The 21,472-nt window shown below is 42.2% G+C and overlaps 1 protein-coding gene across 2 annotated transcripts in view; it reads right to left on the bottom strand.

Annotated features, from left to right (window-relative positions):
* Positions 1-21,472, bottom strand: part of UNC13C (unc-13 homolog C) — a 408,349-nt gene that overhangs the window by 96,178 nt on the left and 290,699 nt on the right. For both annotated transcript variants that reach the window (XM_044979553.1, XM_044979552.1), the window contains 3 exons: positions 7,756-7,882; positions 5,353-5,449; positions 1,755-1,898 (listed from right to left, as the gene is read on the bottom strand). In XM_044979553.1, coding sequence (XP_044835488.1) covers positions 1,755-1,898; positions 5,353-5,449; positions 7,756-7,882 — 368 coding nt within the window. The remainder of the gene's footprint in view (positions 1-1,754; positions 1,899-5,352; positions 5,450-7,755; positions 7,883-21,472) is intronic.

Raw genomic sequence — 21,472 nt, 5'->3', positions numbered from 1 at the left:
AAAATATGTTTAATCCTTGGCATTCAGAAAAATGAACATGTCTGTGGTCTAAAACTTGTGACTCAGACCATAGAACCCAGAAATAACCTTAGGTTAACAAACAAAAAAATGGCAGGTGAACAGCACATGACATAGCTTAATCACTTATGGTATTTTGAGAAACATAATGAGCAAAATAATATCATCTAGCTCTTGCATAGTGCTTTTCATCAACAGATCTCAAAGTGCTTCACAAAGGAGACAACCATTATTACCCCAATTTTACAGATGGGGAAACTGACGCACAAAGCAGTGAAATGACTTGCCCAAGGTCACCTAACAATGCAGTGGCAGTTGGATTTAGAAACTGAGAATAGCACCTAAGTCTCCTGAATCCTGGTCCAGTTCTCTGGTCCCCTTCCAAAGCAAAGCCCACAGCTGAGAGCCCTTGGGAGGAAAGACCTATGACGATGCCCTCCTTGAGTTCCTCCCCCATCATGCACTGCCAAATAGGCCACAGGACCCGCTCCCCAGCCCTGTAGATCCTGGGGGGATCAGTTGGAAATGAGGGTCTTTGTCATAGCACTGCCTCTGGCCCCTGATGGCCCTTGAGATCTGGCAGTTCTATGGTATTGCTTTAACAAGTATAGAAGGTCATATCCTCTTCTGTGCTGAGCTGATGATTGATGCCGTTGGGGTGCGGTAAGCTGGCACAAAGTAAATTTTCCTCTCTCCAAACCTGGGGCTCTTGCTTTGGTCCTCCTGTCCCAACACATTCCTATCATGCATTCCCCATTCCCCTTATATCAGAGGTGGGGGGAGTAAGTGGTATAAAGTCAGCTATGCCTGCTTTACGCCAGCTTAGGACATCCCTATTCTGGGGAATCTTTAGAAACCCTTTCAGGACTGGTTTAGGTCCCTTTCAGCTGCTCTGAAGATTCAAAAAGGTCTTAGCAGGGGCCAAGGATCTGGCTCAAAATGTTGGAAGGATACTGTATAGCTAGAAATATTGTACAATAAAGTAAGTTAAGAAATCCTGGCTGATAGACCTTAAGCAGGGAGTATTTATCAGTGGTGAAACCTTAAAATGGAGAAAGAGAAGGCAGCACATAAGGTCCCACAGAGATCAGCACTTTTCAATGTATTCTTTAGCAATCCACAGAAAATGGAAAATCGTTGATTTTAAGTGACATCAAAGAATGAGAGATGAACTAGCCGCACTGGGTCTTTAAGAAAAGCTCATAAATTCACCAAGCTTCCAAAACATCTTAGCAGGGCAAACTATCCATCAGAAGGACCAACATGCTGATAAGGTGGCAGAGCAAGAAAAAAAACAAACACACACACTCTGGAGGGGCTTCAACCAACAATGCTTTGGTGCCAAAACTATGCAGAAGTAAGGCTCCAGATTTCTTCCAGCAATCCCACAAACCTGACAGATCACTATGTTTCACTGATGAATTGCTCTGAAATCTAAGTAGTGATTCAATGATTAAAAAGAACACCAAAGAAGTCAAGACATTTGGTAACATATGCTCGTATGTAGTTTTACTAAAACATGAAGTCCAGAGATTAGAGTTCTTCAAATTGGGTGATGAATTAAGAGAAAATAAACTGGTCATTCTCCAAGAATAAAAACAAAACAATTTCTCTAAGGATCCTGGTCTGCAACAGGGAATATGGGTTCTAAATAACATTAGAATGTTTTTAAGCACAATGACAACAGAATGTCACTTTCTCCGAAACTTGGTCAAGATGCATTGATTTTAATCTACCTTTGCAAATCTTCTCATTAAATGAGACAGTGCTTCAGGATTAGGGCACTCCAGTTTCTTGATAATCTCGAAGCTTTGATTGAGTTGTGTGAAGACATCTACCACAGAGCAAGAGAAAAGGGCATGATCTGATGTTTGCTGGAACTAGAGGAGAATAAAGAGGGGGAGGGAACAAAAACCCCAATTAAAATGAGTTAACATTTGCAAACCCACGTTCTGACAATACAACAGTATTCATTGAATTTCTAAGGCCTGGTCTACACTATGAGTTTATGTCGAATTTAGCAGCGTTAAATCGAATTAACCCTGCACCCGTCCACACAACGAAGCCCTTTACTTCTATATAAAGGGCCCTTAAAATCGATTTCTGTACTCCTCCCCGACGAGGGGAGTAGCGCTGAAATCGACATTGCCATTTCGAAATAGGGTTAGTGTGGCCACAATTCGACGGTATTGGCCTCCGGAAGCTATCCCACAGTGCACCATTGTGACCGCTCTGGACAGCAATCTGAACTCAGATGCACTGGCCAGGTAGTCAGGAAAAGCCCCGCGAACTTTTGAATTTTATTTCCTGTTTGCCCAGCATGGAGCGCTGATCAGCACAGGTGACCATGCAGTCCCAGAATCAAAAAAGAGCTCCAGCATGGACCGTTCGGGAGATACTTAATCTGATCTCTCTATGGGAAGATGAATCTGTTCTATCAGAACTCCGTTCCAAAAGACGAAATGCCAAAACATTTGAAAAAATTTCCAAGGCCATGATAGACAAAGGCCACAAGAGGGACACAACACAGTGCTGCGTGAAACTTAAGGAGCTGAGACAAGCGTACCAGAAAGCCAAAGAATCAAACGGACGCTCACGGAGGGAGGGGCGACTGACGACTGTAGCTATCCCACAGTTCCCGCACTCTCCAAAAACCATTTGAATTCTGGGCTGAGCTCCCAAAGCCTGAAGGGTCAAAAACATTGTCAGGGGTGGTTCAGGGTATATGTCGTCAGCCCCCCACCCTCTGTGAAAGCAAAGGGAAAAAATGGTTTCTCGCCTTTTTTCAATGTCACCGTATGTCTACTGGATGCTGCTGCCAGACGCAGTGCTGCAGCGCTACACAGCAGCATCTCCTTGCCTTGCCTTGAGGATTGCAGATGGTACAGTATGACTGGTATCCGTCATCATCATCCAATGGGTGCTCCTGGCTGGCCTCGCTGAGGTCGGTCGTGGGCGCCTGGGCAAAAATGGGAATGACTCCAGGTCATTCTCTTCTTTAAGTTTTGTCTAATGGAGATTCAGCCTGCCCGGAATATCATGGCAACTGGAGGCTTCTGCCTCAGGCTGCTTTCCCAGTCAGCAGCACCGCAGGTCGCACCTACCCCAGCCTTCCTCTTGCTACCAGAGCTCACAATCAGATACTCAGACCTCTACATTTTGCTGCAAATAAAAAAATTAAGCTGCCATTTAGAACAGTCCCCCAACATACATATCCTGGGACATTTTGTATTTTACCAGTGTCAACCAAAAGCCCACACACAAATGGAGATTCAGTCCTGTCTGTGCTTCTATCCTAGTGCTTGTCACAGATTCCCATTTTCAGCTAAAGGCTGAGTAAGTGCAGAATGGTGGTTCACTCTACTTCGCTGTAAGCCAACCGCCCTCCCCTCCGCCCTTTGATCTCTGCTTGCAGAGGCAATAAAGTCAGTGTTGATTCTTATTCATACATTCTTTATTACTTCATCACACAAATGAGGGGATAACTGCCAAGGTAGCCCAAGAGGGGTGGGGGAGGAGGGAAGCAACGGGTGAGGTTGTTGCAGGGGCACCCCCTAGAATGGCATGCAGCTCATCTTTTCTGCGGGATGTCTGGGGCTCTGACCTGGAGCGGCTGTTTGCCTCTCTGGTTCTTTAGTAGGCTTGCCTGATATTCTAGGCAGGACTGACTCTCCATTAGACAAAACTTAAAGAAGAGAATGACCTGGGGAGTCATTCCCATTTTTGTCCAGATGCCCCTGACCGACTTTACCGAGGCCAGCCAGGAGCACCCATGACAGCAGCAGACGATACAGTATGACTGGTAACTGTCTTTGTCAACTTGCAAAGCAGCAGACGGTACAGTGTGGCTGGTAACCATCTTTGCTAACTTGCAAAGGCAAGGGGATGCTGCTGTGTAGCACTGCAGTACTGTGTCTGTCAGCAGCATTCAGTAGACATACGGTGACAGTGAAAAAATGCTGAACGGGCTCCATGGTTGCCGTGCTATGGCGTCTGCCTGGGCAATCCAGGGAAAAGGGTGCGAAATGATTGTCTGCCGTTGCTTTCACGGAGGGAGGATTGACTGACGACATTTACCCATAACCATCCACAAAATATTTTTGGCTTCATCAGGTATTGGGATCTCAAACCAGAATTCCAATGGGCGGAAGAGACTGCGGGAACTATGGGATAGCTATCCATAGTGCAATGCTCTGGAAGTCGACGCTAGCCTCGGTACATGGACGCACACTGCCGAATTAATGTGCTTAGTGAGGCCGCGTGCACTTGACTTTATACAATCTGTTTCAAAAAATCAATTTCTGTAAAATCGGAATCCCGTAGTGTAGACATACCCTAACACTTTAAATCCATCCTAGAGCCAGAAAACGGGTATTAAAAAAAATTGCTTGCACTTTTACAGGGTGTAACACAGAAACTGATTTTGTGTGTTCTTTTCTTTTGTTTCGGGAACAGAATGAAGCTTTACAAACTACAGCAATAGTCCTGCACTGGGATTTGCTAGTGTAGATACTTATACTTGTGTGGACACTTCTGTAGACACTTATACCTGCGTGGAGTCTCATTGGCTTCATTAGGACTCCAAGGAGTCTGCACTACAGGGCTGCATTTCAGTACTAGGACATAAATATTTAGCCTTCTTTGGAGCTCTACCTGAATCTCTGCACAAAATATGTGGCATGGAATCCTGGTTCCACTGAAGTCGATAGCAACACACCGATTGGCTTCAACAGGGCCAGGATTTTACCAATGGTTTTTTGGTCTGACAGCAATATGATCTTATGGAAACGTGTCATCTGCAGCTTATGAGACTTGAATTTAGTAACTGTAGATACTCCCTCTCCTAAATGGAGAATGCTACTATTATATTAATATGACATTGCTGTAGTAATATTTTTTTTATCATTGCACTGCATCAATAAATGTATGATAAAGATATTTTTCTATAAAAATGTTCATCCAAAAGGGTGCTCATCTGAAAGTTCTGTATAAACCAATACAGAAACTATAGAAAGGAACCTCTGAAGGCCTGCCACCTCACAGATTAAATGTAGCAGCTGCTGAGCAGTGCAAAGCAGCACTAAGCCCTAGTGTAGGGCAAGCAACTAATAAGTTCTGCAATTGCAAGGGGAACTTAGATAGGTAAAAAATCACTCAGGAGCTGGAATCTGGCCATAGGGTTAGCATCAAAGGGTAAGTACTGGCCAGTAATGACTCTGCATAGCGTGTGATATCTAATAAGGACACAGCATAAGGAGTACCTATATTGTATGGCACGTTGTAATACCAAACCTCTTTCCTGCCAGAATACATTTTTTTATAAAAAGGACTTACTCCGTCTTTTTTGTCTCTTTCCAGTGCTCCATGAAGAAACTCCATTGAGACATCTTCATTTTCATCCAACCATTGAATGACAAAAGGCTCAAACCATCTAAAAATTACAACCATTGATGTTTCATGTTTGCCTTAAAATATTCATTTTATTCTGGAATATACACAGAGTTATTGCTTTTTTATGACATTAAGGCATTTTAATATTGTGATTATATATAATATCAACCATTTGGATTTTGATCTGACTTCTAAAATGTCCCCATAATTTTTTCATTCATACATTACTGTGTATGGTATGCTTTGGATTTGCATGTATAAACTCAGTTTTGGTAGGTGCAAAAATGTAATTTTGAAATATGTCACACTCAGTATTAGAGTTGCAAATATGATCCTTTTATTTTGGCCAATTTTAATTATTAAATAGCATTACTATTTGTTATTTAACTCCTTTCACATCATAAGCATGAATTCTGCTAAAACACTAATTGCTATAAATGGGAGTTGTATGTGCATTTTGTGGAGAAGGGCTTGCCCCTTACTAACATTAAAATAAATACCAAATTTGTGTATATCTAGAGAACCAGCATATGGGCTGCATTAGTAGGAGCATTGCCAGCAGATTGAAGGAAGTGATTATTTCCCTCTATTTGGCACTGCTGAGGCCACATCTGGAGTATTGCTTCAAGTTTTGGGGCCTCCCCACAAAAAGGATTTGGACAAATTGGAGAGAGTTCAGCGGAGGGCAACGGAAATGATTAGGGGGCTGGGGCACATGGCTTATGAGGAAAGGCTGAGGGAACAGGGCTTATTTAGTCTGCAGAAGAGAAGAATGAGGGGGGATTTGATAGCAGCCTTTAACTATCTGAAGAGGGGTTCCAAAGAGGATGGAGCTCGGCTGTTCTCAGTGGTGGCAGATGACAGAACAAGAAGCAATGGTCTCAAGTTGCAGTGGGGGAGGTTTAGGTTGGATATTAGGAAAAACTATTTCACTAGGAGGGTGGTGAAGCACTGGAATGGGTTACCTAGGGAGGTGGTGGAATCTCCATCCTTGGCAGTTTTTAAGGCCTGTCTTGAGAAAGCCCTGACTGGGATGATTTAGCTGGGGTTGGTCCTGCTTTGAGCAGGGGGTTGGTCTCTTCCAACCCATATTTTCTGATTCTATGAATATGTAGATAAACATATGGGACCTCATAACCCATTCCCACAGTTGAAAGTATAGGAAGGAATTCTGAGCAAAGACAGCTGTAAGGGTTCTTTCCTGGAGTGCCTTCCTCATTAATTTATTGGGAGTTTGTCAATGCCACAGAATTGACCATGAGATCTGCCTAGAAACCCTGTGGATCACCATGTAGCACATGGGAGAAGTGTAGGCGGCAAACAGTTCTAGCCCCGGGTGAGCATTTGGAATCATCCTGGAAGCATTTGGAATCATATTACTTAGGGAGCCCGCAGACTGTGTCTGCCCCTAAAGCCCTTGCAATGGGGGCTCTCGATAGCAAAGATAATGAGGCTGTATTATCTTTTCTAAGGAATCTCTGTGGGGCTGAAGGAATATGAACTTTTTCCCCTCTGTTCCCTCTCCAACCAAGTAGGTTTGGGAACATCATGCACAGATCAAGGTGCATGAGCATGTGAGCGTCTATCTGCTGATAATTAGAAAGTGTCCTTTATCAAGAATGATTCCATCGGTTTTGGGCTTTTTTGTGTGTTTTTTTTAGCATACGTTTGGATTCTTACTAATAATGGGATGAGCTGGAGGTAGTTTTACTTTGGTAAAACTCAGCTGTGGTGTATTTTATTTGCAGTTTTGGATTTATGGTCTATGGAAACCAGTGACAGACCCCCAAACTTTCTGAGGCAAGTTATTGGAATTCTAAAAAATCAGAAGACATAGGAATGTGAATGAAGATAGAGCATAGGACTAAAAGCGTGAATTAACTGCAGCAAGAGTGAAGAAAAGGAGCAACAGAAGAAAATTAGTCATATGGAATACAAACTTTTATTGCTCTTATTGCCCATTAGTGCTGTATCTTACTCCAGGTTTTGGCATGAAATGACTATAACGACAAATAACTAATACTGTTGCCATACCACCATTTTCTGCCATCCCCTGGGATCCTCTGACCTTAAGATTTTGTCATTTGTGAAACCCTTCTATTAAATGCAATTGTTGAATAAACATATTAATCTGAAATGGTTAACAATTTTTAAAATATGTGGTATAATTTATTTTCGGGAATAAAGAATTACCGGGGAAATATGTGCAGAGTATAAAGAAAGGGTTATGAGTGCTGCTTAGCTAAAATGCACTCTGCTTTTAGTGTTATAATGGATAAATATTTAAAGAAAGTAAAACTTAACAAGCTGAGCACAAACTCAGGGGAAATTCTCCCCACTACTTACAGAGAATACTCGGGCACTGCATCCTGTAAGGCAGGGAGTTCTCGCACATACTCATTATAAAACCATTTCACTTTGAAGTGCAAATTCATATAATCTGTGCTCTTGCATAACCGCTGCTTTTCATGTTCTATAGAATAGAGAAAATAAAAACATTTCATAAAGTTCTGATTGTAAATAACATTCTTATGTCTCAATGCCATTTCTAACATTACTAGCTCTAGTGAAATAAATTATACAGTACTTGCATCTAAGGGCAAGTAGTCTCATTTCTCAGAGGAACTCAGCACCCACAGTTTCAACTGTGGCTTCTCAGCACCTGGAAAATGTCAGGGCACAAATTATGTAAAACGTTTTGAAGCCCCCACCACTGAAATGATCTTTAGCTATCTGTGAAGTAAAGAGAATACTTTCACAGCATAAATAGAATGCTATAGTGTCTTGCTGCCAAAGTGAAGAATGAAGATTCAATAAAAGGAGAATATTCTAATAGTTTATATATCAAACTCTCTTCCTTTATTCTGATTCCTCTTAGAGTGGTATGAAGTGCACTGGAAAAGAAGATAGGCAAGAAATAAAAATGCAAGCATGAGGTAAACAAAAGAAAATAATAGCTAGCCATAACTATTGGAAAAGTCTGAAGAAGTGACTACTGTAGCTCTAAACAGATTGCTCGTATAGTGTGTAGTTAACACTAAATAAATTGCAGTAGTGGGAAGGAGAAGACACCTCTACAACTCTTAATATAGTTGATTTTTTTCCTCTGCACCACCAATAGAAGAGCCATTTTGATAGTGTTATTTTATTAAACTGCTTTTTAAATTTGGTGCCTCCACCTTGCCTACATATTCCTATCGAGGGATGCAAGGGAGGGAAGTTTCTTCCAATACACAGGACAGCTAGAAGATTTTTTTTACCATGGTAGCAATTTTTGTCAGTATCTCAGTTGTGCAGAAATTATATTACAGTAGGGGAGGGGAATGGGGGCACTGTTCCTAAACACTGTATTTGTTGCTTGTAAACTCTATTTACTTACAGCACTTCAATTTCATGAAAAGCACAGGTAAAGTTGTGCTTTTCCAGGGATCACTTTACACCTGGGCCCAGCAAGCAGGCTTTGCATGTGGCCATTTTCTATTTTTTTAAAACCACATTCCAACTCTGTATTCGGGTTTTGGAATAAAGGGCCTCTCTACAGCTATTTTGGAAGTTTCAAAAATTCAAATCCTTCCCACCCACCCCTTTTCAGGTAAATCAAAAAGTTTCACTTCGATTTTGAGCTTTTTCATTTTCTTTTTTTTTTTAAATAAAATTGATGGAAAGTTCTAAATGAAAAGTATCAGAGGGGTAGCCGTGTTAGTCTGGATCTGTAAAAGCAGCAAAGAATCCTGTGGCACCTTATAGACTAACAGATGTTTTGGAGCATGAGCTTTCGTGGGTGACGAAGTGGATATTCACCCATGAAAGCTCATGCTCCAAAACGTCTGTTAGTCTATAAGGTGCCACAGGATTCTTTGCTGCTTTTAAATGAAAAGTGGTTTCAAACAGAAAATTCTAAATGTTTAGACTTAAACAATTAAGTGAAATGGATGCAAATTTGTGAAATGTTTTGGTTCACCTGAAACTACACTTTTCACTGTAAAAAAAAATTCACCCAGCTCTACTTCCAACACCAGAGAACTTCACTACTTGATAGTTGCAAAAACTGTAATAATCCTAACTTTAGACATATGTAAAAGCTATCTTGAAGGCAATCCACTTTAACAATAATGCTGATGTGTGGTCCACCTAAACAACAAGGGAATGCAAGAGAAGACCAGGTGTGGGGGGATGTGGAACTTTTTATTGTAGATGAAGGAACCATGAAATGCATGCCTTTATCTCCCACCAGCTATGCACTGAAGGACTATGCCATCAAACAGGGAGTAAGAGAATGAACAATTAGATTATGGCAACTTTGTATATTCTTACAATGTTTCCATACCAAGGAATGGGTAAGAGCTTATGATCAATACCAATACACTTCATGTATGGATTTCATGTAAAATACTGACAATCTGTAGTTATCAAAGGAAGGACAAGTTCCCTTTTTATGAATAAAGTGTGTAAAAATTTCCTTTAAAAATAAACTGTGCAATTGCATAATATCCAAAGCTAGTACTAGTGTTCTGTTGCCTGAGGCAAACTAGCAAATCTCTGTGCCTATCAGCCCACTGTTTTCTGTCAATCGTATTTTGCTGTCCTAGATTACCACCTACATAGTAGTGAGCCACTAAACTACCATAGTAGTGAGCCACAAATCATCTAATTATCCAGTCAGTTCCCAATCTTTGCTCTATGTCTTTGCCACTGCAAAAATGTAGAAAACGTTAGAGTTGGACTTTTGTTAAACAAGCCAAAGAGAGCGAGAGCGAGATATTTTTGTGTGTGACTTGACTTCATATTAACGTCTCTCCATACAGTTACCCAGCCAACACTTTAAAGATGAAAATAAAACAAACTAGAAAACTTTACATTTGATGAATTGCAAAGCCAGATTCAAACACAGACTTTTAACTGTTGCTATGATTTCAGCGCTTTTATTAACCCAACCACGATATGCAAAATTGATGAGAATGTAAGTGTTGGTTTCACACGGTCCAGTAAAGTTTAAATGATACTTTAACATTTATTTAGTAGCTAGATCTACTGCATATTTAATTTTGACAACTAAGATTCAAATCTCTCATTAAATTTACAAAATAAAACATTTAAGTAGTTCCTCAAACTGCTGCGTAATAATTTTGTATACAATTTCATCTCTGGAATGTAAATGAGCCTAACCTTCAGTGCTAGGACTATTTTACCACAAGAATAAAAATGCTTCATAAAAATTATGTTATCTCTAATCCAATCATGTAGCTGAAGAAAAAAAATCCTATTTTCCATTAGCTAGGTACAGTGTATTCCTTAAAGGCTTATTTTTATATAAAGAGCCAAATTCTGACTTAGTAGGTAGGCATAGGGATCCTCCCACTGACTTTAGTAACAGCTGTAGTTTGTAGCAAAATTAGGCTAGAAATATTCGCTTTTGCAGACACTTACTCACAATCTACTTTCTAGCATTTCAACACACATCAATATTCTTGATTACAAGGTATCTCCCGCTGTCAGCTTTTGTCACCCTTTTGCCTGAGCTCTCAATGGAGAAAATGGCAACACGAAGTGGTAAGGCATGTTGTTTGCTTTCCCCGTCCTATCTTAATAGAAAAAACTATTTGTGACGAGAACTCACTCCACCTTTTCTTGTATGTTCCCAAAGCTCCCTGAGGAAACTCCACTGATACATCTTTGCACCAAGAAAACAGTTTAAAATGTATCTCAGTTTTTAAAAAGGCATCATTGCTCAATGAACGCTGGAAATGGAACAGCCCATCTCCCAATATGCAATAAAACAGTTGTACAATCAAAGGAAAGAAAGTCTTCAGTTTCAGCAGGACAGATGCCTAGGGCCCTAACAAATTCACGGTCCATTTTGGTCAATTTCACAGTTATAGGATTTTAAAAATAATAAATTTCATTATTTCAACTATTTAAATCTGAAATTTCATGGTGTTGTAATTGTAAACCCAAAAGGAATTGTGTGTGTGTGTGTGGGGGGGAGGGGTCGCAAGGTTATTGTAGAGGGGGGTTGTGGTACTGCTCCAGCAGCAGCGCAGAAGTAAGGATGGCATGGTGTGGTATTGTGACCCTTACTTCTGCGTTGCTGCCTGCAGAGCTGGGCCCTCAGTCAGCAGCCATCACTTTCCGTCCACCCAGCTCTGAAGGCAGCTGCGCAGAAATAACGGTGGCATGGTAGGGTATTGTCACCTTTACTTCTGCACTGCTGCTGCTGGGGCCCTGCCTTTAGAGCTGGGCACCTGGCCAACAGCTGCCACTCTCTGGCTGCCCAGCTCCAAAGTCAGCAGAGAAGTTAAGGTGGCAATACCGCAATCCCCCTCAAATAACCTTGCCACCCCTCCTGCAACTCCCTTTTGGGTCAGGACCCCCAATTTGAGAAACATTGGTCCCCGCTGTGAAATCTGTACAGTACAGGGTAAAAGCACACAAAAGACCAGATTTCATGGTGGGGAGACCAGATTTCACAGCCCGTGATGTGTTTTTCATGGCCATGAATGTGGTAGGGCCCTACAGATGCCATATAAACACACTGGCATACACTGAAGGGAAGTGAGTCCCAGAGATGCCCTGCTTCTCCTCCTCTTGAATTGTACCAACAGATGGTCAGCTGTTCCATACTCACCAATCTTTGTTGCTGTGATTAGATATAAACAGAAATGGGTCCAAGTCAAAAGGCATGGACATGCATCCAAACTTCCCCAACATTTGTATGTGTAGTTCCAGGGTGTTAATCGAGCCCATTCTAGAGATGAGGCTGGCAGTAAAGTTTTAGACTAGGGATCAGATTTATAAAGGTATTTAGGCATTTCAAATGCAAATAGGAACCTAACCTGCTCTGTATATCATACTTAGGCATCTAACGGCCATTGAAACCTATTTTGATCTTTGGTACCTAAATACCTTTGTAAATCTAGATCTAGGTCCTAGATCTAAACTTCATCAAACTTCAAGATCTAGGATCAGTTTTTCCATATACAAACAACAGACAGTTCCCTAGGTAGAAAATAAATCTCCATTTATTAAAATACCTTAAAGCTACCATATGTCTTGAAAAATATACAAAAGCTTCATCTGTTCATAAAGGAATAACACACCAAAAAAATTCTTGCCCTGTCAAAATTAATGGATAAGCTTCTAAAATACAATTAAAGTAGTTTTCTTTGCAAATTATTTGATTGGGTCCTATGTGTATAAAAGCGTCCACTGGACAATTTCAATTATAAACGGTTACAGTGAAGAGCTTATGTTTTCATCTCATTAACGTTTGCTCCAATGGTGACTTCTGTTAAGTAACCTAATTAAACTCTCTTCTATTAACTGTACAGTAGCTTGATTGTCAGGTTCTAAGTTAACATGCTAAAAGCAGAAAAAAAGGAAAAATACAGGAGAAATGCTGAGCTATTTTACAAATCTATTTTTACTTGAAGAAAAAAAAAAACAAATCAGGAGAATACAGAGTCAAAATGAAAATATTTGTTTCTATTTTAGCCCTGGAACTTTGGGCACTGAGACCATGTGAGATATCAAAAACTGACTGCAAAATGCACACAGTGAATTATTAATTATTATTATTATTATTATGAATGCCTGAGTATATCAAGGGACTGAAGATGTAGCTGCTAACATAGAGGCGTCACATCAGTTTGAGTAGAATACTGACTAGATTCAATTAAGACAGACTGGAAGTCAGCACTGTCTATTGGGCCTCTCGTGAATCTGGTCAGGATAGGCAAATAGTTTGGGGGAGGAAGAAAGTGGAAGAGGCCAGGAGACCTTGAGGAGAATTAGGGTCATTTGCAGGCCTGCTAAAGGAAGTTGAGTGGGATAAAGGCCTCTCAGTGGCAGTACATCTCATACGTTCCAACTCCTTACCTTCAATGCCAAGGCCTTTTGTCTCCCACTACTCTGCTTGCCTGTGTATTCTCTCACACTGCCACCTGGGTCTGGAAACGAACTCCCGGAGCCCATGTGCCATGCAACTGTGTTTATCCCCCAATCAAAACCCAGCACTTCATGCTGCTCCCCATTTCCCAGACAACTTAATTAAAATAAAAGGGGAACTAGCACTGTCTGTACATTGCATAAGCAATCAATCTCCTGTCAGGTATTGTGTTAGTTTCATTGTCCCTAATCCTTCTGTTTGCCTATGATAAGGCTACAGCCTGTCCAATTTAGGTTTGGATTGTCTTTAGTACACAGTGTGTGGGAGAAGGCTTTATGTAGAGTCCAGAGAGCTGCAGAGAGTCCAGAGACAATCACAGACCCTGTGCAAGAGTGCAGAGACTCCCTCTGTGTACATCAGGGATGAACACTGCCCAAAAGGAGACAAGGAAAGGTGGGGGAATGGCCTCTTTATGCTGGGCCCAGCGTACTTAGCAGGCCAGGTACACAGGAGGAGGCTGTGCCATTTTTAAAGATGATGCAGATTACACCCTATCTCAGGGCACCATGGAGTATATTTTGCATGATACTTCTCTGAGTTCTAAATGTGGTGGAGCACTTTGGCAGAGTCCCCTACAGATAGGGCTGTGTCCGCTTGGCGCAATGGAGTTCTTGGATTTGTAAACTACTCAAAGCAGGGACCCAGCCTCTTTACTTTGTCTGTACACCTACCATATGACCCTGTAGAAACAAGGGGTGGTTATAATAATTGATTATGATGATTTGGTAGTCCAGCTGTTCAGAGACACTTGTATGCTCATCAACATTTGAATGTTTATACAAAAATATGGGTGCTGATGTAAACTGATCCTCCAAGTCCAGTAATATAAATTCTACTAGGATTTCACTGGAAACCTGCATCGTCAGCATAAGTAATGATGAGAGCATTTGTATAGATACAGCACAGGTGTCTTCACCACAGTGTCATCTATTCTGATCACAGTAGCTGTGGAGGCCAGTGAAATAAAAACATCCATTCTTGTCTACCCTAGTACTCCCACCACTGCTCTCACTTGTGAAACTGTTCCGTGGTTGTGCAATGGTGAGAAATTTCCCCCAAAGTGCTAGTGCAGCCAGTCCTTTATGCTTTGTCTTCAAAGTAATATTCTGGATGACGGTGCATCCTGTCAGTAAAGAGAGTTCTAATGGGTAAAACTAGTCCTCAGCATATTATGGTTGCCTTAATTGCTGACAAAGTTTCTACACTACCAGCAATGTTTAAATCCTTATCAAAACTTCTACACAAAACCCATACTCTATTCCCAAAATACAGGAATACAAAGAGACATTTCTGAATTTAATACAAATGTTCTCATTAAAATTTTGTGTATTTGATGGCTCATTCACTCAAAACACTACTTAAAGTTTGTAGTGATATTACAAGCCATGCAGATTTTTGTTCTAGAGTAAGAAATGAACTTTTTCTAACTCTGGACAGTTTTTGTAATACCTTTCATTTATATTTAGTTATTGAAATTCAGACCTAAAATACAATGCATTAGGAATAGGTACAACAAATCACACTTGAATAATTGAAATTCTTTTTCTCTATATTTTTAAACTTAGAGGATACACCGTACACCAATATCACAAGATATGACTTGCAGTTAAGTTACATGCAGTAGCACATAAGCAGTCAGCCAGCTTCCCACCATGACTATTTTATGTCAGTGTCCACAGTATATGCTATGATAAAGGTGAGAGACTGAGAACCAGGGGACTACAAGCCAGCCATGATGAAGACAGATGTCACAATATGATTCCTTCCAATATAGCTCAATCCTGCTATGTAATATCCTCTTTTATAGCACTGAGCCAGTCTTGAACTAAATCTGCCAACTTCAGTGTTTTTTATTTGCAACCATGTTCATCTGGGATCACATTAGGAATATCACACTCATTTTATTTTTGAGTCAAGACAAATGGCATCTCTAGCAGTGGAAGCCTAATGTTAATTGCCTTTTTGTTTTGGAAGTGCTGTGAAATGTTCCTAGTAGTGCAATGTATCTATCAAGCAATTTATTTGTTCACTGAGATGTGTAAGGGTGACATACCCACTTCCCATTAGAGCTAATGGCACATTACCCCCAGATAACTCAATGCATCATTGAGAAAATATTTGTGAATCAAGGTCTACACAGTATAGAAGTCAATAAATTTACTATGTGTATGTTTAATTACACACTCTGTATACGTTTAGGATATTAATAATGCATGACCAAAAATTTCAATCTTGGGTGCATAAAGTTTGCACCTAAATCCATGTTTAGAAATCTAAATAAATGGCCTGATTCTTAGAGATGCTGAACTCCTGTTAACTTTAATGGCAGTTATACATGCGTAGCAACTCTGACAGTCCAGCCACTTATTTAGGTGCCTCATTATGGATTTAGGTAGATGCACTCAAGTTTGAAATTTGTGGCCTATACCAGTGGAGTCCCAGCTTTTCAGCTTGCAGGCCAAACATGGTATTTCAAAAAGGTCAAGTGGCCATATACAATATTTTGGGGCAGATTATCTGCCTTATTCTACTCATGTTCCTGCTGGGGATTCTCCTGGAGTGGGGGAGTCCCCACTCGGCATAGTGCTGGTGTAGCTGGTTCCTATAGCTCTCTCCATGCAGCCATTGGTGCAGGGTGACTGGAGAACATTGTGCTCTTGCTATCCCAGATTGGAGACCACAGCCAGCTGGTGCAAATTAGAGCAACACCTCAGCTACTACTACCTAACCTTGTTGTTATAAATAGCTGAACCATTTTTGCTGAAACATCAAACAAAATTCAACCTGAGGCACAGAACAAGCATGGATAATTTCAGACCAAACAATTGTGGAAGTAGAATGAATTATATTGTAAAAATAAGAATGGATTAAAGAAATGTTGTATGTACCTTTAAGCAGAAATAAGAAATGTTGAAATACAGGTGCCAGGAAAAGAAACATTAGGCATAAACAATGGTGCTAATGGTGAAACATTAACAGAAGATCGGTAATAGTAAGGAAATAAGATATGCATGCCTAGCCCAGGTAAACTTATCAGATTCTGCTTCCTTTGTTAAATTCTCGCTCTTTTATCTGTATAAACAAGGCTGCCCAGAGGATTCCAGGGGCCCGGGGTCTTCGGCGGCGAGGGGCCCTTCCATTCCGGGACCGCCGCCGAAGTGCCCCGAAGACCCGCGGCGGGAGCCCCCCGCCGCCGAATTACCGCTGAAGCGGGACCCGCCGCCGAAATGCAGCCCGGTCTTTGGTGGTAATTTGGCGGCGGGGGGGGGCCTGCTGCGGGTCTTCGGGGCACTTCTGCGGCGAGTCCCGGAACGGAAGGGCCCCCCACCGCCGAATTACCGCCGAAGACCGGGCTGCACGTCGGCGGCGGGTCCAGCTTCGGCGGTAATTCAGCAGCAGGGGGGGGGTCCCCGCCGCGGGTCTTCGGGGCACTTCGGCGGCGAGTCCCGGAATGGAAGGGCCCCCCGCCGCCGAATTACCGCCGAAGACCGGGCTGCACGTCGGCGGCAGGTCCCGCTTCGGCGGTAATTTGCCAGTGGGGGGTCCTTCCTCCCCGGAGCAGAAGGACCCCCCCGCTGGCGAAGACCGGGAGCGAAGAAGCTCCTGCGCCCTCTTGCCCTGCCCCCTCTGGGCGGCCCTGACCCTATTCCCCCCCCCCAGAACACCCACAATCCAAACCCCCCCATTCCCTGCCCCCTGACCGCTCCCCCAACCTCTGCCCCCTCCCTGTGCCCTGACTGTCCCCAGGACTCCCTGCCCCTTAGCCAACCCCCCTGGCCCCAGCCTCTTACCCCCGGCTCCCTCCTCACCCGGAGTCTCAGCACTTCGCTGAACAGCCACAGCGTGTCTCCAGCGGGGCCTGAGCTCCGTCCTGCTCAGAGCCGCGTGGTGAGGGGGCGGGGCTGCAAGCTCCACGCCGAGCGGAGGGAGCTGAGCTCAGCCTGGAGCTCCCAGCCCCGTCCCCTCACCACGCGGGTCGGAGCGGGGCGGGGCTCAGGGGCCCCGGCAGAGACTCGCTGCGGAGCTCTCTGAGGACGCCGCTTGATGCGCTAGGGCTCCAGGAGAGGGGCGGAGGCGGGAGCCTCAGCTGTTCGCTTGGGGGCCCCTGCGGAGCCCGGGGCCCGGGGCAAATTGCCCCCTTTGCCCCCCCCTCTGGGCGGCCCTGTGTATAAATAAGATAGTTTGTGTCTTGCATGGTGCTCACGTTATCTGGGTGTTATTAGCAGAGCGCTGTGCTAATAAAACAGAGTGGTCTGACAAACTGTGAGTCCTGAATCTAACTTTGACACAATTAAAGTTATGCTAAATGACTGAAAACAAGAGCTTATAATGGAAAGTGTTAGGCAACCTAACCCAAACTTTGTTAGCAGTTCCACCTAAAATAAGGCCATGTGAAAGCCATGGGGTGGGGGTGGGGGTGGGGGTGGGGGGTGGAAGAGGCATTCTAAAACAGGCTATCCTTTGGTTGAAAAAACAATGGGATTCAATTATTTGCAATAGTTTGTGATCCCTCAGAGCAATAGTTTGAGAAAGCCACAAAACTTTGAATTCAGTGAAGGCCATCTATTTCCATTGTGAGATCATTCAAAATATACACAATTAAGGAGAACTTTCATGGCTCTTTAGATCAGCTCCTCCAACTAAAATTATTTGTCAATTTGTTGATCAGTGTTGTTTACCATTGATATATATTTTCCAGTAAGTTAACCAAGGTATCAGTGTCTTTAAAATATTTAAACTCATATATAGCCTCAAATTTATCTTTTTTTTTTTGCATTCCACCCAATAAAATAGTATGAAATTATATAAGATTGACAATAGGTTAAACTTTTGTTTTGTTTTGTTGGTTTATAGCAAACTGGTATAGCTGGTAACATTAAGAGAGAACACTGAGTGGCAACAGGAATTCAAGTAACGTGAGACAATGATGCATTTAAAAGCCCACAGTATTTTCTGCTATTCCACTGCTCATTGATTTGTTTTCTGTGCATTGTTCCACTGCTGATAGCAACAAAATCTAAATGGGGGTGGGGGGGAGGGAGAAGACCATACAATGGCCTGCAGCACAGCCCTTGCACCACTGGACAAATAAGTCACACTGCTTGTGATTGTCTTCTCATTATCAATCCAAGAGCAAACAGCCCTATGAGTGACCTTCTGAGATCACTTGTGTCCTTGTGTAGAAACTCAGTGCTAATGCTGTCATCATGATTCCAGCCCTGACACAGAGTGCTGGAAACCAAAGAGTAGTCACCCGAGTAACAAAAGCTCAAATTGCTACAGTAGCTTTATTAATGTCCTAAACTGTGGCAGTGCTTTAAAAAAAATCCCATCTGCTGAATAGCTCAGCTTTAACTTTGAAGTTTCAGGTTTTCCTTCCTATTTCCACCTAAATATTTTGAAATGTCACATTCTGCCTTCACATTCTGCTTGATCACTAATGGCTTCAAAGTTAATACAATGCCTCCTTGATATATTTTACAAACTGTGATTTTATGTGACTCAAGGCACAGATACTAATTTTTGACTGAGCTGTCATTGCTATTTATCTTTACAAACTTTAGAGTGGCTTTGCAATTAGCACCACGATGAAAATAAAGGGTAGTAGTACAGTAATGCAACACTCATATGCTTGGTGCATACTTCTATAATTGGGATTGTAAATTTGGTCAAGTATCACTATTCTTGTCTGATAATATTAGTAAATTCAATCAAGGAAAGGACTGTAATATGAACAATAAAACTACTCTGAGAGTTGTGTTTTCTCAAGCAAAACCGAGACACAAATTTAATGGTAAAAACACCAAATGTTTTGAAAATTACAAGTTTGATGAATTTTGCAGCATCTGTTGTACAAGTTTCTTTTGCAGCTTTTGCAACAGCTGAAACAACAATGTTTAGACATGGCTGAATATTTATGCAAGAGATGCCAGCTGGAGACAATTTAATTTGGGACTAAAATTATCATGAGCATAAGGAAATAACTAAATCCTTGGGCTCACCAGTGACGAGCCTTGTCTGGGGGCTAAAACATGGAAAAAGGTGCAAGGAGACAGCCTCCTTGAGCCCCTGAGCAGGAGCCAGGCACATTCTCACTGGGAATTTCAGGCATTGCTTCCTGCAGCTACCTGGCGAAGGTCCAAACCCCCCTTCTCTCTGTGTATCAACCAGCAAGCTTTTGGATGTGAAGGACATGTATATGAGGAAAGGGTGAAGGGAATTCCCATTGGGCAATTAGTGCAGGGTGGCTGGAGAACCCTGCACCATGGCTATCCCCTGCTGACACATTTTCCCTTGGAAATTACTATCAGCTGGTACAAATTAGAACCCACACCTCGGAACCTTCCTCTGCACCCCACCTCTAGTGGAGGCCAAGACTTAAGCCTCACAATCTGGACTACTGACTATAGGGCATCTGCCAACCTCTAGAGAGTGGAGGCTGTTTATAGATATTATAATATGAGTCAATTTATGGCCATTCCAGTATGAGTGGAAAAGGGAGCACAGCAGTGTGATGGTGAGCAGGGTAAGAAACCCTAAGATAGGCAGTGTTCCCATAAGGCGCATGACTAGGCAAAGCTATGCTCCTGCTTGATTCATGCTGGAGAGAGGACACTGCAGGGAGCAGGGGTTGCACCTGTGGCCTCCTGCTCTGTATGCTCCCCTAGCTCCCAGGAGGCATTATGATCATCTCCAAGCATCAGCACTTGAATAATGCATCTCCTCCACCTGCTTTTCAGGATTCTGGCCCTGCAGAGGATTAATGGAGACCCTTCAGGATTTTTTTAAACCAATTTCTGTTCTTCTTTAGAAAGAGAAGCTCTTTGGAGCATTTTAAACATATTTTCTACCACTTTTAAGAAAACGGTGGGGGTTCTTTCAATTTCCTTGTTCTTCTTATCCATGTTATACTGCACCACTTATGTCACACTGTATCTCTCCTGCTGGAGAGCAGGGATGTCAATCACTGGCACATTTGTGTTTAGTCAGAGACCAGCAAATGCAACACTTCGTGGAACATACAGATGAATGTTACCAGAAGAGTACACTGTGCTGAGGTGTTGGAGCAGTGACAGACTAGAAGGCAGACAGTAAATCTAAGTATTTCATCCACAATATACCTCAGTTATCCTTAAGTAATGGGTAGCTAATACTGTATTTCAGAATTAGCTTATTGAAGACTTAATGAAGAACCAGAATTCTTTCTAGGATCATAATGCTTTTTAGAAACTTAAAAAATAAAGATAGCTCAGTGGTTTGAGCATTGGCCTGTTAAACCCAGGGTTGTGAGTTCAATCCTTATGGGGGCCATTTAGGGATCTGGGGCAAAAATCTGTCTGGGGATTGGTCCTGTTCTGAGCAGGGGGTTGGACTAGATGACCTCCTGAGGTCCCTTCCAACCCTGATCATCTATGAAAGGTAAGCGCAACAAAATTCCTACTCTGCCTTGTTCACATTTCAAAGGCCTTCTACAATAAGGGTCAAGGGAAAATCAAATTGTTTGTTTCTATTATCATCTTTTTTCCAAACTATTCTGCTGTGATGCCCCTTCCACAGGATATTTACCACGAGGTATTTAAATATCGAGAATCTCCCAAGAAGTGGCAGCTCTTCATTTGAACTTCAGCCTAGGCAAACATTCTCCAAGTCTACATGCCCAATGTTCATCCAATTCTAACAGCAACAAATTCCATGGCTGAACCTGACAATCTAAATGAATGGTGGATTGACTGAAAAGGCCATGTTCTCTGAAACGGACCCTACTGATTAAGCAGAAAAAAGTCCTGCTCGTTGTGGCTTCTGAGCTGTCGTCTGTTCACAGGACATAATGCAGTTGCCAATCTAAGCCCCCCACTGCCATTTTATCACTGTAATAAATTCCCTCTCTACTGCACAGAAAAAACCAAACCATCCAATCCTGATAAAGGCAAAGTTAAAGTTGAGCATTTTATCACAAGAGTAAAAAATTTTACTCTTCTTGTTGCACTATATGCACTATATGCAACTCTTCTTGTTCCACTATAGTGGATGAATTAGACTAAGCTCTGCCCTGTAAAAGAAGAGGCACAAATCAATCCAGGAACTTTTTTCAGAGCTTTGGTTAACTCTCCCTTTCTG

This window comes from Mauremys mutica, chromosome 11 (assembly GCF_020497125.1).
Source record: "Mauremys mutica isolate MM-2020 ecotype Southern chromosome 11, ASM2049712v1, whole genome shotgun sequence".
In the NCBI taxonomy this organism is placed as follows: domain Eukaryota; kingdom Metazoa; phylum Chordata; order Testudines; family Geoemydidae; genus Mauremys; species Mauremys mutica.
This window is presented reverse-complemented; position numbering and strand designations above follow the sequence as displayed.